Source organism: Monodon monoceros, unplaced genomic scaffold (genome assembly GCF_005190385.1).
Source record: "Monodon monoceros isolate NGI ecotype Baffin Bay Population unplaced genomic scaffold, NGI_Narwhal_1 Super_Scaffold_6, whole genome shotgun sequence".
NCBI lineage: Eukaryota > Metazoa > Chordata > Mammalia > Artiodactyla > Monodontidae > Monodon > Monodon monoceros.
This window is the reverse complement of record NW_021703783.1, coordinates 894,549-919,476: the sequence shown is the minus strand read 5'-3', so window position 1 is coordinate 919,476 and position 24,928 is coordinate 894,549. Positions and strand designations below refer to the sequence as shown.

Here is a 24,928-nt window from a genome sequence, read left to right as displayed (position 1 = left end):
GAGAGCTAACTAGTTCCCAGACCAGGGGAGGACTAGACCCGAGGAGGGCTAGCCCCCAGCCTGAGAAGAGCAGTGCGGAGACAGGTGCCCCCATCACCACCTGGCCCTCACAGCCCCGGCCTTCCTTGTAGAGAACGGCAGAGGGACTGCTATCCCCAGACCCCTCCATGTGAGTCACCCATCTAAGCCCACGGGGCTCCCTGTGACCACAGCACCGAGTCCCCCCAGGTCACTGCAGAGCCCCGGTTTGTCTGGGTCCTTGCCCTGCTCCTGGCGGGCCCTCGGCGACGGGGAGGCCGGGTCCCTGGTTCCTGCCCTTCTCTGCCTCAGCCCTTCTCTTTCTGCCCTTCTCCACCTGAAGCTCTCCCCTCACCGTGTCGTCCCGTCCCCCCTCCCTCACCAGACCTGCCTTGTGGGCCCAGCTTCACTGTCTGGGCTTCCCTTCGGTCTGGTGCCTGCAGCCCAGGGCATGTTTGTGCACCGACCGCTCTGAGTCCTGACTTCCTGTCTGGGCTCTGCTCTCCTTACGCTTTGGTCCCGAGACCCCAGCGCAGAGCTGGCTACAGAGATATCACTAATCGGTGTTTGACTGGGCCCTCGATTAAGGAGCATCTCCAGTCACTTTGCTCTTCCACCTTCCAGGGCAAGCTCTACACCTGTTCGGACAGTTCCAAACAGACAGAGGCCGAGTGCAAGTGAGTGCGGCCGGGGGGGGCAGCCAGGCTGGTTGACTCCAGGCGGTCGGTGACTTGTCCTGAGAGGAGGGGTGGCCCGTTCTTTCTCTGACAGCAGTGGTGGCTGCACTTTTACCCACGGGTTGTCTGGTCCTATTGACGTAACACGTAAGATCATCTGTTCCTGAATGTTCCACCCCTGACATCTTCCCAGCGGCTGGAGCTCTGGGTTTAAGCTTAGCCAGTTTCATCCCACCCCCAAGCCAGGAGGCAGTGGTGGGTAGGCTGAGGGGAGACGGGAGACCCCAGGACGAGCCCTTTCTCGCTTCCTCAGGGGGAACTACGTCACCTACAAGGACGGGGAGGTGGATCACCCCATCATCCAGCCCCGCAGCTGGGAGAACAGCAAGTTCGACTTCGACAACGTCCTGGCGGCCATGATGGCCCTGTTCACCGTCTCCACCTTTGAGGGGTGGCCAGAGTGAGTGTGCAGCTCCGGGCCGGGGTCAACCGCCGCTCCACACCCTTCCCAGAAACCATACTTCTCCGGCTCCCCACGGGCCACGGTTGCCGCCCAAACACCACTCTTCTTCTTCTGGATCTGAGCTTCAACCCGAAACAAGCTTCTTTTAGCTCCCCTCCCCAACCTAGACTGAGCCACAGTAAAGTCTGTCATCACCCTCATGGCATCTGGGAGTGGAGGGGCCCCTGGGTCACCGTAGGACTGAAGTTCCCGGCAGGCACGGACGTGGGTAGAGATGGCGGAGGTGCCCGCTGGTTAGACTCTGCCCCAGTCTCCTTGGAGGGAGCTGTGTCTGATTTGCAGAGGAAAGTCCCTGCAGAGGCAGTGCTGCCAGGCCTGGACCAGCCTGGTAGCCCATAAGCTGCATCCCCTCTACCAGGCCTGTCCAGGAGGGGCTCCGTGTATCTCTGTACAGATACCTGCTTCCCTCACGCCCCCATGTGTATTCCGGTGACATGATCATCTGAATGTCAGGAAATTCTAGATATTTCTAAGTCAACGACAGCACGTGACCTTAGGTGAGAGGCACCGTTATTAAATGGTAAAATATCTGTGCTACCTAGAGAACAGCCACGTGCTGTGTGGAGTAACAGAGGCGGGAGAGGAAGCAGCCTGACGGGCACGTAGCCGCGGCCCAGCTGGGCGGCAGACACAGGCCACCTGAGCGTAAACCAGACCTTGCTGATGATCTGGGTGAGCCTGGGGCGTTTTTCTTGATCAAGTGTTTCTATCTTAAATGGATACTCGGTCTCAGATTTATTTTATGTTCACTGTAAACCCTCCGAGTCTCTGCCAGAGAAGCAGCAAAGCTGTTTCAATATTTACCAATATCTCCAGCATTTGAAATCAACGGCCATGACTCATGTCACAGTTAGACAGCTCCTGCCAGTTTCAAAACACCTTCACATACGTTAGATCAACTACCCTGCCCGGTAGGAAAGTCCGGAATTATTGTCTCCACTTTGCAGGCAAGGAATCTGAGGCTCAGAGAGGTTGAGTGGTTTGCCCAAGTCACACAGCCAGTAAGAGGCAGAGCTGGGGCTTGAACGCAGGCCTCCCGACTCTCAGCCTGGAGCTGTCTCCGGCTCCCCGGCCCCGGGGCGCTCGGAGCAGCGGTGTCATCGCCACCGCCCTCCGTGGGCTGTCCCCCCAGGCTGCTGTACCGCTCCATCGACTCCCACACGGAGGACAGGGGCCCCATTTACAACTACCGCGTGGAGATCTCCGTCTTCTTCATCATTTACATCATCATCATCGCCTTCTTCATGATGAACATCTTCGTGGGCTTCGTCATCGTCACCTTCCAGGAGCAGGGGGAGCAGGAGTACAAGAACTGCGAGCTGGACAAGAACCAGGTGCCGCCGAGGGCAGGGCTGCAGCTTGGTTCGCCGGGGGGCCAGGGGCCGGGGGTGAGGGCTGCAGCTGGGGCCCCCGGGGGAGGCTGTGGTTGGGAGAGGGCCCCAGGCCCCCCGCCCAGTGTCTCCTGGAGGCCCAAGGGCAGAAGGGACGCAGACCCTGCAGATCCAGCTTGCAGCCGTGCTCAACCAACAGGGTCTGTTAACAGCTCCTCAGGGAGACTCGGTGGCGGGTCTGAGGGGTTTTGTGAAAGAGCCTCTCGCCCACACCTAGAAGCCGATGAGTCAGGAGGTGCCCAGGGTGGGGCGGCACCACTGATAGAGGAAAGAAACCAGAACAGTGAGGGTGGAGGTTTGGGGCGGGGAGAGGACGGCTTAGAAACCACTGTTAGATGGTTTCTTGTAGAACAGAGAGGCTGTGCACGCAGAGGGGGGGAAGGGCTCCAGCAGGAGGGACGCGGCCACGCTGGCCCTGGGCTGAGCTCCGCAGCCGGGAGGGCAGGCTGGGTGTGCGGTCGGGAGGCTGGAAAGCGTCCACGGGAAATGCATCCCGTCCACAGGGGACTCGAGCTCTGCTAGGTAAGGAGCACCCCCGTCAGGCTCGCTGCACCCCTTGCAGCTCCAATGTCCACACCTTGGGCCTGGACTTTGGACTGTAAGGAAGCCAGGAGAGAGGGAGGCCAATTAGCAAGTGTAGGCGAGAAGTGACGGTAGAAGTGGAGAGAACAGCACTGGTCGGGCTTGGAGGCTGGGTGAGAGAAGGGCCTGGGGGACCCTGGTCCTGACCTGGGCTCCGGGCACAGCGCAGAGATGGCCGGAGTGTAGTCGGCCCAGGATCCCATCCCCTGGCCGTGAGCTGTGACTTCTAGTTTGTGGACCCTGGCAGATAAGGAACATGGACTTAGGACAGGAGAGGAACACTGAGGAGAGACGGGCCCCCAGGAGAGTCTGTGGCTGGGAAACCATCAGCGAGAAGACAGACTGTCAGTCAGTCAGCCAGTATTTACCAGATGCCACCGAGCATCTACGGTGCACAGCAGGCATCACCGAGATGGAAAGGAGGGGACACGGACCCCCTGACTATGTCCTGATGGGACTAACTAGAGAGGGTCTCTCCCCCGTTGAGGGAGGGATAGAAAATCAAAACACGTCCAAGTAGCAGCTCAACCTGTAAATGAGCTAGAGCTATAGATGTTGTCTCTCTCTCCCAGAGAACCCCACCCCTGGGGTGTGCAGCTTCCTCTGCCCCCACCCACCCCCGCCATCCCCCATCATCCGGGTTTCTCACCCCCGTCTCCCCGACGCAGCGGCAGTGCGTGGAGTACGCCCTGAAGGCCCGGCCCCTGCGGAGGTACATCCCCAAGAACCAGCACCAGTACAAGGTGTGGTACGTGGTCAACTCCACCTACTTCGAGTACCTGATGTTCGTCCTCATCCTGCTGAACACCATCTGCCTGGCCATGCAGGTCGGTCCAGCAGGCCGGCCGTGGCATCTGCCGGTGGGCGCGTGGGCGGCGTGTCACCGTCACGCTGGCCAAGGGGGCGGGGGTGGGGGGGCAGCTGGAGAAGCACAAGTGTCCCTTGTCGAGGGTGGAGGATCCCAGGACCCTGGGCCGATGAGATGGAGGGAGGGAAATGGAGCACAGGGGACCCTGAAGGGGCCGTGACTGTCGGGGGCCCGAGCTGGGTGGAGCCCCCCGAGGAGCAGGAGGCCGGCAGGGCTGTCTCCCCATCAGGGCAGGAGCACGAGCCTCTGCACAGCCGCGCTGGCAGTGCCGGCAGAGACGGGAGGGACATGCGGGGCCCCGCGGGGGTGGTCGGCCCCCCAGGCTGGGTGTTGAGGGGTGGCCGGGAGCAGCGAGCCCCGGCTCATGCACGGCCCCCCGCCCCTGCAGCACTACGGGCAGAGCTGCCTGTTCAAAATCGCCATGAACATTCTCAACATGCTGTTCACCGGCCTCTTCACGGTGGAGATGATCCTGAAGCTCATCGCCTTCAAGCCCAAGGTAGGCCTCTGAGACGGGCCTCTGGCCCACGGTGCCAGGGGGACAGGTGGGGGACAGTGGGTGCAGAGGCTCAGCGAAGGACCGTATCCTCCCGACGATAAACGTTCCAGCTCCGGAGCCTGCAGGCCTTGAGCCAGGCCAGCTCCTCGAAGCAGAATCTCAGCCCGCGGGCCGGGCCGTGGTCTGGACACAGGGAACAGGGACATGCCTGAGCAAACCTCCTTGCAGGGTAGGCAGAATGGTCCTCGTCTCCCCACCATGGCCCCGGCCCCCGGCACGTCATCTAGAAGAGACTGGAAACCAAACCTCTCGAGGCCCAGCCCCCCAGACCCACCCGGGCTCTATTCTCTCCCCGTTTTGCCTGCCGCGCAGACTAAGAGCCTGGCTGTAAGAGCTGAGCTGGGGCTGCGTTTGCTCAGGGCTGGGTGTCTGTTTCCCCACCTCAGGGCTGCATCACTGCCCCCTGTACCTTCCAGTACGGGACGGACCTGCAAATGTCTCTGCTTTGCTACTTGTAAGCAGCTTCTAGAAAAAAGGCTGGGAGAGAAGATTAGAGCCATTGGCTGAGTGAGGCAGGGCAGGGCAGGTTGGCTCCCTGTCACTTGGATTATCTGTGCCCTCCCCAACCGACCTGCCCCTGGGCCTCAAGGACAGAGGGTGACCCGGTTCAAGCAGGCCTTCCATCTCCGGCCCTGTAGACAGGTCAGCATCGCCGGCGTCCACTGACCTGGGCTTCACAGGGGGCGGCTGCCCCGGAGGGGGGATCCCAGTGGCTTGGAGGCTCCCCACTGCTGCACAGCTCTGGGGGTCAATGAGAAGGAGCGCATTGTTTCTAAGAGGATCGTGCAGGGCAGCTTTCCAAACCTTCTCTTCCCCACTGTTACTAGTTTTTCCAGATGCAACACAGGTCAACGGGGGGTGGAAGGCAGGAGTCCCTGGCCCTATATTCCATTTCCATTCAGATGATCACCTGCCCCAGGACTAGCCGGGCCAGGAGGGGTGCCCCTTGGCTGTCGGATTCCTATTCAGCGCCAGGATCTGCGTCGTCTTCTCTGAATTAACATTCCACCACCCATTCTCAGTAACCCGCAGTACGACACACACGTCGTCGCGTGGAATCCTCAGGACGCCTCTCCAAGATAGGCATTAGCTCCTCGTCTTAGGGAAGAGGGGAGTGAAGCTCAGAGCAATTAAGTAGCATATTAGTTACACCATTATTAAGCGGCAGAACTGGGAATAGAAGCCGGTGTGTCTGACTTTGTGGTCGATGTAATTTCCGCCACACAGAGCTGTTAGCAAGCATCTTCCCACACCAGGTGTTCTGCTGGGAACTTTCCAGAAAGAGGGAAACCACCTTTGAGGGGCTTCAAAGACAAGACAGACCGTATTCTTACCGTGCCGAGTCTTCCTCTCTCACTGAGAACGCCTGGGAACCTGGCTGATTTTCAGAGAATAAGACCCCTAATGAATGCCATTTGGTGATAACAATGGTGTTTTCCTGTCTCCTCCAGAGCAGCAAATAAACGCTGTCTCACTTTCCCTTCCAAGCCCTGTCCCATTTAGGGGCAGAGGAGACCATGGAATGTCCCTGGCCACCTTCTGTGGGGTCCCCTGCGGTCCTATTCCCAGCCATGCCGCCCGGGAGCTGGCGGGCTCACAGCCCGCAGCAGCGTGCCCTGGGGAGGCGGGGAGGCCGGGCCGCGCTGGGGCTGAGCTTCCGGCTCAGACGACAGCCTCCAGGAGGGAAACCGGCATCATTTTCCCCCAGTTCTGTGAGACATACAGCTTACATATTTCAAAGCCTTGAGTCATTCCACGTTGACTCAGACGTGTTTCAGCTGATGCCTGATGCCGGCTCCAGGGCCCTGCAGGGGACTTCCTGAGTCAGGCTCCCGAGCTCAGGAGATGCACTGGGCAAACCTGCCCTAGGGAGCACGTGGCAGTGACACCTGCAGGGGCCTCTGCCTGGAAAACACTCTCCCTGAATCCTGCACACCCAGGAGCAAAAGCCCGTTTCCCGGGAAGCAGCCAGGTAGGGTGCTTTAAACCATAAAGCACCCAACTTCCTCCACCTCTAGTTTTCTGTTGTGAGAAGATGGGGTGAAATAGGAGAAACTTTTCCAGAGAAGTAAGAGAGCCATCCTGGGGCCATGTGCATTTCACACATGCCAGGGTCTGTCTGTGGCATAAAGAAGAAGGGAAATGGACCTTTTCTGGGAATACCCTGCCGGGGCTTCTGGCAGCTTCTGGCAGCCAAACAAGCCTGTCCAGCTGGGAGGAGAGTGGGGTTCCTGGATTCTCATTAAGGAGTAGACTCCAAGAAAAGCATCCCCAAAATTTCCAGGAAGATAACCAAACCAGAAAGTACTTGAGGGGACTTGCCTGGTGGCACAGTGGTTAAGAATCTGCCTGCCAATGCAGGGGACACGGGTTTGAGCCCCGGCCCGGGAAGATCCCACGTGCTGCGGAGCACCTAAGCCCGTGCACCACAACTGCTGAGCCCATGTGCCACAACTACTGAAGCCCGTGCGCCTAGAGCCTGTGCTCCACAAAAAGAGAAACCACCGCAATGAGAAGCCCGCGCACCGCAACGAAGAGTAGCCCCCGCTCGCCGCAACTAGAGAAAAGCCCGTGTGCAGCAATGAAGACCCAACACAGCCAAAAATAGATAAATAAATAAATTTTTAAAGAAAGAAAGTACTTGAAGCCCTGGTGGGAATATCTAGCTGGATCTGGCCCTAGAACCGGTGCTCCTAATGTGATCGTGTGTTTGTGCCACGAGTGAGTTTGCACCTGCGAGCGTCAGCTGAGGAAGGACAGTTAGGCAGTAAGGACGCAGGAATTGCCATCAGTCCTAACATCAGGTGTCTGAGGTTGGCCTGCTGGACTTCCTACTCTGTCCCTTGGTCTCTGTGGTTGGTTGGCTGGTCGGTCGGTCGGTTTGTAGTTTGGCCCCGTTCTTTTGTTGTCCTCATGGTAATTGATGTTCTCGGTCTTCATTTCCATCTGTTCTGCTCGCCACCTTATGGAAAATAAATGGACTCAAGTAAATCCCTGCTCTGCTCCTAAAATACTCATTCTGTCTGAAGAATGGGGCAGGTGACAGGAGTGTCTTGGACACCTAATGGCCAGAGGGAATCTCTCCCCGAGCGGAGGACTGCCCTGGACATTTCCGATGGCCCCTGGGCCCCATGAGACTGTGCAGGACCAAGCTGGTCAGCATGAAAAGGTTTTGCATAGAATCGTCTGAAGTTAAGTAAATAGCTGGACTGTCCTCCTGTCATGAACAGAAATTTATCAGCAAAGACAGGAAAGAACTTTTAAGATAAACTTTCTGATAAGCACTGAAAAGTATCCAATGCCTGGGCTTCCCTGGTGGCGCAGTGGTTGAGAGTCCGCCTGCCGATGCAGGGGACACGGGTTCACGCCCCGGTCCGGGAAGATCCCATAGGCCGCGGAGCGGCTGGGCCCATGAGCCATGGCCGCTGAGCCTGCGCGTCCGGAGCCTGTGCTCCGCAACGGGAGAGGCCACAACAGTGAGAGGCCCGCGTACAGAAAAAAAAAATATATATATATGTATATATATATATATAATATATATATATCTCTCTCCAATGCCTAAGAATAAATCTAACCAAAAACCTCTAAGATCTTTACAGAAGATCTGTGAAATTTCACACAGAGGAGTTAAAGAAAACTCAGTAAATGGAGAAATATGTCATGTTCATGAATTGGGAAAGTCAGTGTTACAGAGATGTCATTTCTCTTCAGTACAATCCCAGTTAAAACTCCAGATTGAACTTTAACCCAAGTCCTTCAGGGTCAATAGGACGACCCAGGGGGTTCCAAGGCTTCAGTCCCTTAAGGCAGCTCTGCCATGACTGTGGAGGTTCCAGGGCAGGGCCAGCCCCAGATGCTCCACGGTCAGCTCTGGGGGGTGGGGTGATCACGTGTCTGGAACTTGCTGTTGACCATGACCCAGCGGGTGATGAAGGGAGAAGGGGCCCCAGGCTCCTGCTCAGAGAAGCAGATCGGCCCAGGGAGGTGGGAAGATTCCCAACTCCCCCTCCTCTACCCGGGGACTCACCTGGGCCTTGGCAGGTGAGGAAGCAGGGGCAGCTGTCTCTGAGACTTTCCCATCCCCTTGGTGCTGCCCAGTCAGGGAGCGGCCACGTCTCTGCCCCCAGAGGGCCTGACCCCACAGCTCTCTGGGATCAAAATGCTTTTCCACGCCCTCCCCACCGAGAACAGTCCAGAAAGCGAGTGGAACCAAAATGGAAACACTCATCGACCCCCTGGCCCCCGGCTCTTGGGCATAAGAGCAACTGGAGCCTCGGGCACGCTCCTGATGCAGGAGAAACTGGGGCCCAAAGGCGTTTCAACCCAAGGGATGCATGAGGTCTCCAGACCAGCGCCAGGACCGTCTGCAGGAATAAAGATGCTCCGTGCCCACCATCTGTCTGTAAACAGCCACCCGCCTCCTGGGCACCTTGGCTCATGCAGCCGAGGTATGGATTCTTAATTCTATTTAAATTAATTCAAATCTGTGTGGCCACATGGCCGGTGGCTGCCATATTGGGCCATGGGGCTCTAGACACCGCTTCTCCGCAGGCCGCTCGCGGGGTCTGCATCCCTCCATCCGTCCGCCTCACCCCAACTGCTCTGGCTTCATGGACCCAGGTGGGTGATCTCAGGTGTGGGAGCCCTGTGGGAAGAGTAAGACCGGCTCCTGGCCCGGCGTCCCCCGTGTGGGTCCCCTCCTGGGCCCCCAGTCGTCCCCGGACCTCCCGGGTCCAGTACCTGCAGATGCCGAGGCAGGCGGTTCAGTGGTCAGCACCAGGCTGTGGGGCCGGGCCAGGCTGACGTGCTCGGCCAGAAAGTCTGAGCTGAGAGTATGGACGGCCTTGGCCTTGCCGAGCGTGAAGGCAGCCTTCCCCTCATTTCTGACTGTGCTTGTGCGTGAGGGTCCCGGCCCCTGGTGCCCCCAGAATAAAGTCCCCTCTGCCATCCTTAGGACGGTTTTCTGTCTTGGGAAGGACTGTTGCCCGAGACACGGTACAGATTTCCGGGGTGAACGGTCAAGGTAGGAAGAGCCATCACCAGCTGACTCCTTCCCTGGGCCATGGCAGAGGGACAGATGAGGGCTGGACTGGCAGAAGGGGCCAGGATGGGGGGGGGGGTCAGTTCAACCGTCTGTCCTCAGCTTTGTCCACATCCAGAACCTTCTTTCCTTGAAGACCCAGTATCTGCTTCCACCTTAGTAACAGCCTTTCTCGCATGAGCACAACCTCCAGCCAGCTTGGGGCTCCCCAGGGTCACCCCTGCCCCAGCAGATGGGGAGGGAGCTTCCGAGGCTGGACCCGCTGTCTCTGGTGTTTCCTTGTCCCCGGTGAGCGAGCTGCTCCGGGAGAGGGGCCAGGTGGGTGGAGAAGCAGGGCGAGCCCCCCAGCAGGTGACCGTCTGACGAGGGAAGGGACCCGTCTGCACAGCCGAGCCCTGCCTGCCTTCCCGCTCAAGCGGGACTCAAGTTTAGGCTATGATGTTCCTTAACATCCAAAATCAGCTTTGCCCTCTGTCCCCCTGAAGAAGGCCAGCGGGGACCACACCAAAGGGTAGGCTCCGTCGGGGCAGCCCGGGCAGATGGGGTGAGAGGAACCATGGCCGGGCTCTTCCAAGTGCCGGGAAGACCCCATAGGCAGGAGCAATCGGGCTGGGGTCCTGGAAGGGAGTCCTCCCTGAGCTACTGAGAGAACGTCAGGACCCTTTCCTTAGAGCCAGTAAAGGACCAGGAGATGGAGGAGAAAGGGGGGTGACCGGAAGGAGAGGATGCCAGCCAGGGCCATTCCGTCTCCTGTCTGGAAAGCTGAAACTACTAGAAACTGGCTTTGTCTTCACCAGATACCACATTGCAGCTAAAATCTGCTTTCTCTCCAGCTTTACCTCTGGATCCAGCTGTACCACTCGCCCTAATTCCCCTCCCAACAGTCTTAAGTCAAGCGGACGTTTCTGCAAGGGGCAAAGATTTTTGTGAGGCTTTATTTCTTACAAAACAAAGTTTACTTTATTTCTTGCTTGATCATCCCCTGCCCCCAGATCCCACCGACAGACGAAATTCTGGAGACAGAGCAGGAAGCCCACCTCCCCCCTCAGCATCACCTCGAACGAGCAGGGAGGGCAGGTAGGGCTGTTCTTTCCGCATCCGTTCCTCGGTAATGTGGGGAGGCTGGCTTAGCTGGACCTGAGTGGGGTCATGGCCATCTCAGTCTGCCCGGCTGCCAGGACAAACTGCAGAAATGTACTTCGCACGGTCTGGAGTCTGGGGGTCCCAGATAGGAGCACAGGGCCACGTTCAATGAAGGGGGCCCCATCCGGCTCACAGCTATGTCCTCGCAGGTGGAAGGAGCGAGGGAGCTCTGTGGGGTCCCCTGTTCAAGGACCCCAGTCCCGTTCCTGAGGGCTCCACCCTCATGGCCTAATCACCTCCCAGAGGCCCCCAGTACCATTCCATTGGGCGTTTGGGAAATCTGCAGGGGGCAGACCCCACGGTGTGTGGGCCGGGTCTGCCCCGGGGAGAGTGGCCCTGCTTGTCCTGAAAGAGCATTTATGGATCGTTTACTTGAGGAGCAAGTAGGTAACGTTTAGCAGAAACTGGGACTCGGTGGCCGGTTAGCGGCCAAGGTTCAGCGCAGCTCATACTACCACTAGAAATGTGAACGTCTCCTTCTATTTCCTTCCGACATGGAAAGTTCAACTCTAAAAACACCGAGAGCCAGCAAGAACATTTCCTTTTCGGAAATTGCATGGAAACTTAGACATTTTTTCAGGCTGGTGGGCTTCAATCACTGTAGAACCAAAACTCCCTTTTGGCAATAAATACTTAGCACTACTTCCTTGATTTTCCTTAAATAAAATTCAGAGAAAATCTAAATCTTTATGTATAGGAAACTCACAGCTATACACATAATGTAAATATATATATATATGTCTATAATTCCTAAGTTATAATGGGAAAAGTCTGTGTTTAGCTCCCCACACCCCCTTTACTGGTGGTCTGCCAGATGGGCAGGGGGCGTTGAAGTCGGTATGATCAAAACTAACCCCCGCACTCGTGGAAAGGCCCCTTGTGGGGAGGGCAGGGCAGCTGTTGTGTTTCATCATTTAATGGAGAGATGATTCACGCTGGGTGACACGGCCACGTGAGAGTCACTGGGAGGGGATGAGCCCCCTGCGCTGTGAGCGGTGGTGTCCAGACCCGCCAGCCTGGACCTGTGGGAGGGGAGAGGGAGGGCTGCTAGCAGGGCCAAGACCCAGACGATGGTGGCAGGAACAGTCCCGGCAAGGCTGCGTGAGCTGGGCCCGCCTCCCCTCCCCTGGAGGCTGGCAGTCACTCTGTTTGACACAGGAGGGGCCAGGCCTGGTGACGCATCTCTGGAGCTGAGGGCAGGTTCTCTAGAGTGGGCACAGGTGGAGGCTGCAGGGGTGCGGTGGGCCACGCCCCCTGGGGCTAAGGAGGGGCCGGCCCATTAGGTGGCTTGCGTCGGGAAGGGGGGGGGCAAGGATGGGATGGTCAGGTCAGGTTTGGGGGACTCCCCCCGGGGCGTAGTCTGCGGGATGGGCCGGGAGAAGATTCCAGGTGGGCAGATGGCGCCTCGCTCCCACCAAGGCTGCTGTCCTCTGCATCCCCTTTCCGCCTCCAGGCCCCCATGTCCCTCTGAAGTGGGGTGCCTGCAGACATGGCCACGTGTCAGACGGCCTTGCCCGCGCTCGAGGCATATCCCATTGAACCCTCATCCTGGACCATCCTGCAGCGGGGTCCTGCCGTGGACCCAGGTGCCAACTGGGGCGGAGGAAACCCTCCCCAGGCCCCAAAGGAGCCCAGCCGACCCCCTGTCCCCTCACCCCCGTGGGAGGCGGCAGGTCAGGTCGGGCTCATGCTCTGCCCACATCTGTGCACTTCCAGGCACCCAGAAGCACCCGTTACATCTTGGTGAGATAAATGACCGAGGGCCTTTGAAACCTTCCTGGGGAGAAAAAAGCTTAATTCCAAAGGAGAAACGAGAGCAGATGTCCACCTCAAAGTGTGCACTCCTCTAACTACTGGAGTGCGGCCCCATCGCCACCACCCACCCGGGGTCTCCTTGACCCCGGCCCCTGTCTGCTGCTGCCCTTTGCCCCACCCGCCCCCGTCCCGGGCTGTCTCTGCCGGGGGGCTCCAGGGCTTCTGAAGGGGCGCGTCACAGGGTGGGAGCTGCCAGGGGCCGGGGACAGCTGTGCACCAGCCATGCCGCCCCACTAGATGCCAGTGATTTCCTCAATTACTGTCACGTCTGAACGACACCCTAACGTCATACAGTTTATATTATCTCTGTGTGGCGACACCCAGCTGCCGGCTGCACCCACCACCTCCCATCGCCCCGTCCCACGACCCAGAACCAGGCACAGCCTCCCAGCTCATGCCAGCAGGGCCCTTACTCGGCTGGGCCCCCTTCCCTGGCCAAGCACACGCCGTCTGCCCACTCCATTTTAGGCCCCGCCTCCCCCAGGTGGCCCTTTCTGCTTCCAGCAGCTCCACGTCCAGCCTCCACCCAGGGCCGCCCCCCCCCCCGCCACGTCGATCTCTGGGGCCCCATGTGTCCCTGGAAGGGAACAGTCTTGGGGCAGAGACCCGGACAAAGTCCAGTCAGCTTCCCCATCAGGAAGAGCGTCCGGTCACCTCCTCTGTGTTCCTTGCCTTCTCTCTGCTGGACCCGTCAGAGGTAGATAAGGAAGCCGCACAGGAGGGGATGGAGAAGAGAAGAAAGCCAGCAATGGCAGCAGTCCCAGGTGTGTAGACTCCTGTGGACCCCTCTCACCACCGTCCTGTTTTAAAGCTTGTGTTGACTCTGCTCTGGGCGGGGAAGGGGCTGAGAGTCCCGAATTCAGGGCCAGGGCATGTGCCTGGACCTCCCAGCAGCAGCCCTGCTCTCGGGACCAGAGACAGGATGTGGGCCTGCCTGGCAGCCCACTCCTCTCCTCCCAGCCGTCCAGCCAGAGCAAAAGGGGCCTGGGTCTCCCTGGGAGGAATAGTGGTTTCTAGGAACCTGGCAGTTAGCTATCTGTGTGAACCTGAGTTTGACAGAATCTAGCCAGGACAGCTTACTTACGGTCATCAATCTCAAAGTGATGCTGGTTTCATCCGAGAATCTCAGGACAGGCAGTCCTCACTAGGATTCAAGATGAGACCCACTGAAGGGAGCTTGGGATTCTGGAACCTTCACGTTCTCCCTCCTCCTTCCACATTCCTGAGCCTTGCCTTCCCCACTGCTCAGTCCCACCCCCAAAGCTGACCCTGTGCGTCTGGCCTCCCTAGAAGGGGACGGACCAGCTCCAGCAACCGTGGCAGTCGCTGGAACTCACTGGGCTTCCTACAGGTGCAGGCCCTTCACTTGTGTCATTCCTACCATAACCCACAGGTCGCCGTGTCATAGGGGGAAACTGGGGCACAGAGAGGTGCGGTTATCTGCTCAAGGTCACCCAGCCAGTAAGTGGCAGAGGGAGGACTCGAACCCAGACACCTGCCTCTGCGGGTCACACCCTTAACCACCACACCGCCTCTTCCAACTCGGAACAGCTCCAGGGGTGGAGTGAGTCAGGGCACAGATAATCCAAGAGAGGAAAATCCAAGGTTCTCATGCAGGTGAAATGCATAGTGGGTGCTGGGGCAGCAGCGTCCTTTCCTAATCACGTTGTACCGAACCTAGGATCGATTTGGCCCCCGTCTCTTCTGCCGTGGCAGCCAGTGAGCAGAGGGTCGGCGCCCTCCGGAGAAGGGATTATTCCCAGCGGGGCGCTTGCCTTTCAGCCCAGGGGGACACGCACGAGACCTCCTGAGGCTGGGGACCCACTTACCCTGCAGGGTTAGAGATGGTGAGAGAAAGTCTTCCCCCAAAACGCCGTCCGCCCCTGCGTGGGCAGCCCTGCCTGGCTCTGAGGATCTGGACATTGAGAGGTTTGGTTCACCACTTCAGGGAGAGCCCAGAGCCCCTTTCACTATCCCTGACTTCTACCAGAGAAAGAACGAGCGACAGGTATGACCTAGAGGTCAGCCTGATTTCGAGAAAACAAGTCTATGATTGTTTTCCCATTCTATTTCCTCCATCATACTCCCCAAACCCATGTCACCCGTGGTTTCCAGCAGTCGAGGAGATGGGTGACAACAGGTGTGTGTGCGAGTGTGTGTGTGTGTGTGTGTGTGTGCGTGTGTGTGACGGAGAGAGAGGACACAGCTCTTGCACTGACAACAGGGGGCAACCTTCCTCCCGGGCCCTGCCCACTTGGGGAATTGGCCAGGTGTGTCCCTTGGCAACCTGTCGAGCCCCCTGGAGGGTGTCAGCGTGTTTCTGGGATGGGTGTGGACGGCTGGGAGGAGGCGCTGACAGCTGGATCTGAAACTGTGTTCATGGTCCAGCTTGGAGGGTTGACGGGGCAGGAAGGGGGTGGACAGGGCAGGGGGAAGCTGCCTCTTAAAGGGACCCTGTCACCCCCCACACCGTGGGCCGTGTGTAAACCTCCTCTGGGCGGGAATTGGTGGGGCTCTGCGGCCAGTGGAGGCCTTGGCCCCGGGCCCACAGGACAGAGGGGCCAACCAAACGCGCCAGCAGCACAGCCGGTGGAGGGCAAGGGGGCGGGTGAGGCCAGGCAACCCCTCGGAAGCCGCCGGCCGCAGAGCACTGGGGCGGGCCTGCCCGTCCTGTGCACGAACACAGAGGAGCGCAAGAGTGGGGATGACAGGCGATGCATGGGGTGGGTGAGGGTTGCAGGGTCCCTGGGGGCCAGGCTCTTTCCGGAGCTCGCCAGCTGTTAACCTCTCGTCTGCCTCGCCTCTGCCTGCCTTCTCCCTTTCTGTCTCTCCCCTCATCCGCGCTGTGGACCAAGGCCAACTCACCCATCTGTTCCAGGTCCCTGTGGTGAACAAACAGATACCAGCCCCTCCCCTCTCCTTGAGCGCCGAGACACCCCCCGACCTCTCTCCTCCTCTCGCCCCCCAGACCCGAATAACGATTTGCCACTGCGTTTTCTAGGCTGGATGCTGGGCGTCCTGGACTCTCCTCTGGTTCCTGCTTCCCTCCTTTCTCTTCCTGGGTACCCCCTCCCCTTCCCTCCCGAAACAGCTCTACCCACAAAGATGGTTTTCCTCTCTAGAGATAGTCCCCCAGTGTTTTCCAAAACCTGATGTTAAAGCACATGCATATTTGTCATTTGCACGGGGTCTTCACTCTTTGCCCTCAAAACCAGTGCTCTCCACGTGCCCTGTGATGCCATGGGAGGACCCTGGAGGGGGTCGGTTCTTTCCCGCTCACAGCACGTGACTCGAATGGGAGAGAAAAGCCTCTCGGTGCCCCCAAAGGCTCCGGGATATTCAGAAAAATACTCTGGGAAGCCAGCAAGGGTTTCAAGTGACTCTCACCTCACCCACGCCCTGGCCGACCTCTGCTCCCCACTGGGCTGTCCAGAGTCTCCACAGTGGCATTTCTGCTTTTTTTTTTGGCAGAAAGTCCTGGGAACCGAGAGGTCCCTTTCCCTGTGACCTGACCTCCACACTAAGAATAACAGCCCTGGGACAGCATGTCTTGTGATCCATCTGAGAGGGGGCACAGCTAGGAAGGGGGGTGGGGGTGGAGTGGTCAGGGAGCTGGAGAGAGTCGGGAAGAAATGGGAGAGCACAGCCTCCTGGGACTCAGAAATAGAGAGCGAGAGTTGGCCGCCCCAGGAGGGCCAGGGAGAGGGACCGGGGAGACTCTAAGAGGCCAGCCCGATGCTTTCTTACCTCCTCACCAACCTCAGAAGTGCATCTCCTGGAAGCCCCAGCTCGTGGATCAGAGGCTGGGGCATCCCTTGAAGAACCAAAGGGGCAGATGTCCTTTCTTACAGAAAGACAGATGCCCTCGGTGCTGGGCCCTCCCCACTCCACCCCTGGGGAGGACAGCTGTGTGGTTCCCGGGGCTCCTGAACATCCGTGTGCCACAGAGCATTGCTCCCTTTCCCCTGCACTCTGAGAGGCAGTGGTCCAGACCTAAGAACCCGCCCTCTCTTTGCAGAGAGCCTGCCCACCCAGGACTCCAAGAGCCCTCACAGGAACGGGACAGCCCTTGGTTGACCAGTTGTCCACGAACTTTGAAAAAAGTCTGAAAAACATTCCTCCATTCCCTTCCCCGAATATGGTGTAAAACAAACAAAATCCATGTGTGCAGGACAAAGGAGTAGAGTCAGCATCCTGATCACTCCCCCTAGACACAACAGCCCCCAGACCCCCACCCAGCCTGCAGGAAAGGCTGTGAGAACCTCATTCTCACGGGGGCCGCTTCAGCAGGATCCTGAGTCAGAACGATGGTGCTGAGCATGGCGGTGCTTCAGAGACACCCCTGCCCCGAGAGCCGGTCTAGGGTCACCTCCCACGTTACCAAACCTTGGGACTGACCTGGCCTCCGTCCCCTTTCAGGGAGGAAAGCCTCTGTCCAGGGCTGGATGCCCGTCCAGGGCTGCCACGAGGGTGACCTTGTAGATGCTGCTCTGATGCCATGGTCCCCTCACTATCACGAGCGTCACACGGCTCACCCCTGAGCCCAGAGGGCCTGGCTGTGCCTGGACCACACCCATGGCCGCTTGCTAATTCCCAGACCACCTCGCGAGGGCCCCCGCCCCTGTTCCCTCCCTCCCTCCCTGCAGGCAGGCCTCCTAGGAGGCGCTGGAGGCCTGGGAGGGGCTGGGGAAGTAGGACGGGCGGCGAGGGGGCTGGGTCTGGAGGGGGAGGACCCCCGCCCCGCTCGGACTCGGCAGCGACGGTGCGGCCCGACGGCGGTTCTCTGTTCTTGTCTGTCTGACCTTCCTTTTCACTCCCGTCCTGCCGCCCCGTGTAGGGCTACTTTAGTGACCCCTGGAATGTCTTTGACTGCCTCATCGTAATTGGCAGCGTAATTGACGTCATTCTCAGTGAGACGAATGTGAGTATGCTTCTGCCCAGGACGCCTCCGTGTCCCTCCCTCTTCACCTCCTCCGGTTTATTGTTTGGTTTTCCTGTTTTACCCCCGCCAGTCATGCTTTCTCTTGCACCTGCCGCCGTCCTGGGGGACGTGAGCCCCCGCACTGTCCCCACTCTGCCGGGCCGGACAAGGGGCGGCCGGCCGGGGCTTCTCCTCCTCCAGGACCCCCGCCCGGCCCCCCCACCCCGACTAACCCGGCTTTTGTCAGGCTCGGCGAGCACCGGGTGCCAGGTGTGCACCTCCAGAACTGTGGAGTGGTAAGAGGGTCCAGTATGCCCACATAACCTCTTTCTTTTCTCATTTTTTTCCTCTTCTCTCCTTTCTTTCATGCTTTTTTTTTTCATTTTCCTCTTCCTTTTGTTTTGTTTTTCTTTGTTGTTGGTTTTTCCTCCTCTCTCCCTCCCTTGGCCCCTCTGCCCCATGCAGCACTATTTCTGTGATGCATGGAACACATTTGACGCCTTGATTGTTGTTGGTAGCATTGTTGACATAGCCATCACCGAGGTAAACGTAAGTACCGGCGTCCCGCCCTGCGACGCCGCTCCTGCCCCGCGCTCACCCCATTGCTCTCTCCTTGCCGCTTCCTCCCAACTCCTTATTCCCACTAAGTTATTCTGGTTTGTTTGTTTAAATTGGTTGAAAGGATTTTCTTTCTCGTTGCTTTACTTCGAAATGTTTTTATTCTTTTTTCTTTAACGTTTGGAACGAGCTAGGCCCCCTTTCCTTCTGAGTTTTGATCGCTGCATCCTTTCCTTCCCCCTTTGCAATTGGCCTAGCATGACACACACTGTCTAGGAGGATGCAGCCCTGGGATCCCAGAGTGAGACGGTGGAAGGGTGTTTACAACCGCTGGGCAGCTGCCAGTGCGGCCCCTTCCCATTCCCAGCATCCGGGAAACGAGCTCTCCCGAGGACCACAGGTGAAGGCTCGCACTTGGCCAGCACTGTCAGCCCATCGTATCCACGCTAAAACAGCCCCTCCACTGAGAGGCGGGGGAGAACAGCCCGCACCCCTCTTTTCTGGAGAGGGCTCCTCCACCCCCGCCCCTGCAACTTGCTGTGGGAGCACCTGGCCCCAGGTGAACCTGCCCCAGAGGACCAGCCTTGCCCCTGCCTGGTTCTCCCCTCACCACCACCACCCCGGCTCCAAGACCTCCTGCACCTGCCCCCGGGAGCTGCCCCTCCTAGACAGTCCCTCTAGCCCCTGCACACGTCCCTCTGCTCCCCAGCATGTTCAATCTTCTCTCGTTATCTATAGGCAAGCCCTCTTGCGGTTGGTTTTTAACATGTGTGGTTTAGTTTTTCGTCAGGATTTTTCCTTGATTAAGAGACTTGGTAATGTTTGCACAAATGTTGATGCACTGAACCATTGAATAACAGCACGGAGCAGATGCTCTAGAGTTCTGATCTAAGGTGCCAGAAGCACCCCACGACTGCCACCGTCCCCCGCCCTTGTCCTTACCTGCCCCCTCCACCCCATAGTCAGCTGCCAGTCGGTTGAACTGATGTTATTATATGTCCTGCTTCCGCTGATCAGAAGTCCTGTCTGCCCCCTTCGAGCGGGTGGACGTTGGGAGGAGGCTGTTCTGCTTTCCCTGTGTCCCCCCGTCAAGCTGGCCCCCTCCCTGCTCGCCCCGTAGCATAGATTCGATTGCCCCTCTGTCTCGGGGATCCCCCAGGGTCATCTTTGTCTTGCGGGGTGTCTGTGTGTGTGTGTGTGTGTGTGTGTGTGTACGTGTGTACACTCCCTTGACCTCTGCCATTGACTCATTGGAACACAAGGAAACCAAGCTCCCCACTCAGACTCCATGCCTCCTCTCCCTTGGCACTGCCCCCCCAAGTGGCTGGATGGACCCCAAGTTCTATCCCAGGAGCTGTCACGTCCCTACCTACAAGTATCCACCGGCCAGGGCCTGTGCTCGGACCGAGGGGCCCTCGGGGGAGACCAGGGAAGGGCAGGATGAGCCTGCGTCTGGAGGGTGGGTCCCTGTGGGGAACCATGCCAGGGGACTTGGGGCCGATGGCAGGGACCCACAGGAGGGTGACAGCAGGCAGCTCCCTGGGTGCAGAGGACCCACCTCAGTCCCAGGGTCCTCTGGGGTGCTCAATGTTGGCCAGGTCCACGCCATCGCTCAGCCGGCCGTTTTCTTTCAAATCACTGCTATTTTTAAAGAAAAACAAAGACGAAGGAAAAACATTCTAGAGTATAAAATTTCTACCCCAGAAAGTGACTGTTGGAATTGGGGGTGGTGCAAGACCCCAGGAACGGCACGTGGAGTCACATACAGACCCTCCATTTGTACAACAGTTTCCATTTACAATTCGCCTCGGCGCCCAGCTTGTGTGCGGTGAGCCTGAGCTTGACAGACGCGAATGACCATCCCCGTTTGCCGATGCACAGGTGAGGATGGAGCATGCCAGTGCCTTTGCTGCCCCTCGGCTGGAGCCCAGGCCTCCCGGGGCGGGGGACCAGCATTCTTGTCTGTTCAGTCCATGATGCCTTCTGATGAACACGTACATCTCACAGCCTCTTCTCGCAGACTCCTGCCGGCCAGGATTTGTTCAGCCCTTACGTTCCATAGTCTGTATCTTTAAATAACCACAGGAGGTTTTTTATTTTCTAAACGAGAAGTTATCGGCCCGTCCCCGCTTCCAGTTGGGAAGCCCCTCCAATTCCTCCCAGTATCCTTCGCCCACATGGAGATGCTCTTCACTCTCCAGATTGAGGAGTTTGTGAAAAGTCACACGAAGGGTTGTCTGGAGATAAAAACGGGGACAGCGTGTGTGATGCAGAGCAGAGGAGGTGTCCAGAGACCCACCACTCGGCCCCGACTGTTTCCCACCCCCTCCCACACATCCAGAAAGGACACCTGCGTCATCATCCCAGGCAGGGGCTGGAGGAGAAGGCTGGACCAGGGTCAGATCAAGTGCTTGAGTCCTGCTTCTCCCTCCCCCCCAGCCCCCACCGATCCGAGGAACATGACGATTTACGGGGCTGGGTTTTGAAGCTCAACTAAGAGCATCCATTTAAAAACCGGCCGTAAACTGTACGGCACTGTTGGGACTTCCCTGGTGGCGCAGTGGTTGAGAATCCGCCTGCCGATGCAGGGGACACGGGTTCGAGCCCTGGTCCGGGAAGATCCCACATGCCACGGAGCAACTAAGCCCGTGCGCCACAACTACTGAGCCCGCGTGCCACAACTACTGAGCCCGTGTGCCACAACTACTGAAGCCCGTGCACCTAGAGCCCATGCTCCACAACAAGAGAAGCGACTGCAATGAGAAGCCCACGCACAGCAACAAAGAGTAGCTCCCGCTCTCCGCAATTAGAGAAAGCCCGCGTGCAGCAAGAAGACCCAATGCAGACAAAAAAATAAATAAATAAAAATTAAAAAACTGTACAGCACTGTTAAAGGGGAGAGACCGTGGCACCCAAGCAAAGGACGATCTTTCCAACCCCCCTGCTGACACACGAGCCAAGCACAGATGTCACAGCCCTCGTTCCCGGATACACTCGAACTCTTGGTCAATGGGTCCAGCCGGATCAAAGCAAGCTCACTGACCACTGCCCACGACTCAAGCCAAGATGGGCCTGTCCCACAAGCACGGACATGGCCCTGCACCCCGACGGTAGCCAGGATTGTGGGACAAGTTATAGGGACAACAACGCTTCTTCTCAGAGGCAGGACCCTCCACCGTATGGTTCTGCCTTCCGGCCATAGGCAGGTTATGGGTCTGGACGCTCACTGGGCCAAGAGTTCAGCTCCAGGCCTCCCCGAATTTTCTAGTCTTACTGTTGTCACAAGACCTCCTTTTGCAGACAAACGTTCCATTCCAGTGTCAGAGGGATCCCTGAGGCTCTCCACCTGTAACTCGTCATCTTTGACAATTAACCTACAGAGACCAGCTCTTGTTTCCCTCCCCAACTGCTGTGTGCAACCCAGCCGCCCTCCAAATATTCCCCACGTTCAGAGTCATCTCCCCACAAACAGCTCCGTCTTCCTGCCTCTGCTAGGCTCTGGTGCCCTGCCTTGGGAAGTGGATTCCCCAGCGACCCCAGTAACAATTGTCCCTTCCTTCCACCGTGGCTGGAGCCTCCCCTTCTGGTGCCGGGCACCTGGGATCCATTATGGACCAAACAAAAGCCCGTCCTTGGGAGCTGGTGTCCTAAGGCTGGGAGATGATCGGACACAGAAAATAAGGAAATGGTGCAGTACGTGGAGAGCCGAGAAGTGCCAAGGGAGGGGGTCGGAGGAGCAGGGAGCCGTGGAGGCTGGTGCCGTTCTCTGTAAGACGAGCTGTACTGAGGAGGGGAATTTGAAGAAAGCGAAGACCTGAGGGAAGTGAGGCGATGCCTTTGCGGATCCCGGGAGAGGAGCTTTCGGGCAGGACACGCAGGGTGCGGTGGTCAGGGAGGAGAGCAGCTTTGGGCCTTCGCCTGAGTGGGAGGCGGAGACTCGGGTACCTTTGAGAAGAGGTGTCCATGGTCCGGGGACCCCCCGCGGGAGTCAAGGGCAAAGCCCTCCACCATTTGGAAGGTGGACGCAGCCATCCAGGTGGGAGGGGACGGAGTTGCAGCAGACGTGGTGAAAACGGTCAGATTCTCAGTGTGCTCTGCGAGCAGGACCCACGGCCTCTCCTGACGGCCTGGATGTGGGCGCCAGAGGAGGAGGGCTCCCAGGGAGCCGTGGGGTCCCGGCCAAGCCGGAGAGGATGGAGCCGGCGTCGGCAGGAGGGTGGGAGGCGAGGCCCGTTTGCACGAAGAGGACGAGGCTCAGGGGGGGTGGGGGGCTGTGTACTCGACTGCCCAGCGGTGATGTCAGGTGGACAACAGACGCCCGGTCTGCGGTCAGACATGGAATCAGCAGCACAGCGACGGTATTCCAGGCCGGGACAGGTGAACAGCTGAGGGAAGAGGAGAAATGGGGGGCTGAGCTGGGGCCTCCGTGCTCGGGGCCACCTTGACCTCCGGCTCACTCTGGGAGATGCCCTTGGACCCTCCGAGGTGGCCGGGGGAGACCCGGGGCTCCGCAGTCACGCTGGATCCTGCGTCCGTGGCCACGGCCCGGCCACCCCATCCCCTCTGGACGCGCTACCTTCTCCTTCGTCTGTGCAGTCAGCATCATGTCCCCTAGGAAGCTCCCTGCTCCTCCTTTATCCCTTGAGTTGGAAATTCTGTTTTCCAGAAGGAAAACCTAGTGACGTAACCCTGTGATGTCAGTGGAAGCTCCTGGGGTGTCAGAAGTGGCCCCTGGCAGCCCCCAGTTACCCCTCCCCACCCCTGCACGACAGGGAGTGCTGGGACGCCCGGAGCCCTCATCACGGACACACGTGTCCCCAGTCGCGGACGAGGCGGCCACGGGACTGACAGCAGTGACCCGCCTTGGGGCTGGCCGTCCTTGAATGCAGCGGCGGGGGCCTGAGGTGGGCCAGAGTGCCCCCCACCGGCTCTGCACTGGACGCCTTCTGACAGTGACGCCCTCGCCGCCTGGCAGGCCCACGTGTGGACCACCCGAGAGCCGTGGCGTCTAAATTATCACCTAGAAACTCTCCAGAGAGAAGGCCCCAGGGACACTCAGGTGGGAACAGGACGCGGCCGAGGGCCTCCGGGCAGGTTCAGTGGACGGGGACTTGCGTGGACACAGACAGAGAACTAGCGCAGGGCTGCAGAGCGGCCGAGCAGGACGGCGGGGTGAAGTGACGCGGTCGCGGCTGGGGTCTCGTGAGGAGCTCGGCAGGGGTGGGGGGCAGCGTGCTGCCCTCGGGGGGGCGCCAGGCCAGGGCCACCACACGTCACATCCCTGGGAGGGGCCGAGCTTGCTCAGGGTTTGCCAAGGCCGTGCAGCTAACAGGTGGCGAGAGCGGGATTCGAGTCCATCCCTGTGGGAGAACTGACTCTTGCACTTCCATGAGCCCTTCGGCCAAACCACGGGCAGGCTGGCAGTGACCCTGCACTCACAGGCCCCGCGCAGGGCACTCCCAGCCTCGGGACCCCAGGCAGCGCGGCTCAGCCGAACTTCTCCGGGCCTGAGGACTCCAGGGGATGCTCGGATGCCTGGGCCCTGGGTCATGGGGCTTGGAGGACAAGAGCGCAGGAAGTGTGGGGCAGCCCCTTCCCTGCCCTCTGGACGGAGGAGAGAGCGGGCGGAGGGGAGAAGGGGTGGGGGCGAGGGGGCAGGTGGGACGGCTGGGACGTGCCTCAGCCTGGAGCATCTGGGACGCACGTCGGGGCCTCGGTTAAGTCAACACGGGTGGTGTTAGGCCAAGCCAGGTGGAGCAGCTGTGACCCTTGCCACCTTCCTGTGCCCCCATCCCCCCCACCTGTTTCCCTCTGCTGGTCCCTCCCCCGCTGCTCCAGTCCCTCCCCTTCTCAGCCCCACCTCCACTCCCGCGCCCCCAACAAATGAAGCCACCAAGGTGCCTTGTTCACACGAGGGCAGTACTGACTCGGTACCGCCCGCCCCCAAAAGAAACTCTGCCTTTAAAGGGATGAAGGTAAGACTCGACCTAGAGGTGGCATCTGGAGCGTGGGTGTGAGTGAGGATGGGCCCGGCCCCCAGTCGTCCTAAAGGGTAGCTTCTCCTCTGCTTGGAAAGGAAGTTGGCCCTGAGAGGTTGAGCAGAGCCCCGCTCGCCCAGCAGTGAGCTGGGGCCCCCCGACCAGCCGCAGTCCAGCAGGGCGCGGGGAGCCATTTGCAGAGCCCGGGCTCTGCCTGCAGAGCGAGGCCCGCGTACTGGACCGCAGGCTGCCGGGCGCAGGCTGTCCCGAAGCAGTGGCCTGGAGGAGGGTCCTGCAGGCCTGACGCGAAAGGCCCCTGGAACCCGTTTCTAATGGTTTTCTCCCGGCTGAGTTAGGCTGTCCGGTGTCGCGACAGCCGGGACCCAACGGGGCCCCTCATGTCCTCCGCCTTCTGACCGAGACCCCTCCACCTCCCGTCCTCTAATTTTCTTTCCTTTCCTCCCTCATTCTCACCTCTTCTGTCCTCATACAACCCTCTCCTTTCCCCTAAATCGGAGGACTGGACTGAAGGATGCTGTCAGGACACAGCCCTGGTTCAGCCAGACGGCCATCCATCCAGGCAGCGGGTGTCACTTGTCCCCAGCTGAGCCAGCTGCCGAGGTGTTTGCCAGAGAGCGTCTAAAGCAGAGGGACCTCGAATATTCCCTGAGCTCGTGGGGGAAGTGAGGGAGCTAATTTCAGCAGGCCCCAAAACACTGACAGGTGCCCCCAAAAGCACTCACTGTCTAACGCTGCTTCCTGAGAGCCGGCTGCTCTCGCTGGTTTGTTTCCTTGAGTCTGTCTCTCTCTCTTTTTCTTCTCCATCCTTCAGGCTCACCGTGTCCGTCCATGTG

At 59.0% G+C, this 24,928-nt stretch overlaps 1 protein-coding gene across 1 annotated transcript in view; it reads left to right on the top strand.

Moving 5' to 3' along the window:
• The window catches only part of CACNA1C (calcium voltage-gated channel subunit alpha1 C), a 465,580-nt gene that overhangs the window by 401,507 nt on the left and 39,145 nt on the right, over positions 1-24,928 (top strand). Inside the window, 7 exon segments of the mRNA XM_029204130.1 lie at positions 643-695; positions 1,009-1,155; positions 2,351-2,552; positions 3,860-4,018; positions 4,448-4,558; positions 17,455-17,538; positions 18,004-18,087. Of these exon segments, the coding sequence (XP_029059963.1) occupies positions 643-695; positions 1,009-1,155; positions 2,351-2,552; positions 3,860-4,018; positions 4,448-4,558; positions 17,455-17,538; positions 18,004-18,087 (840 nt within the window).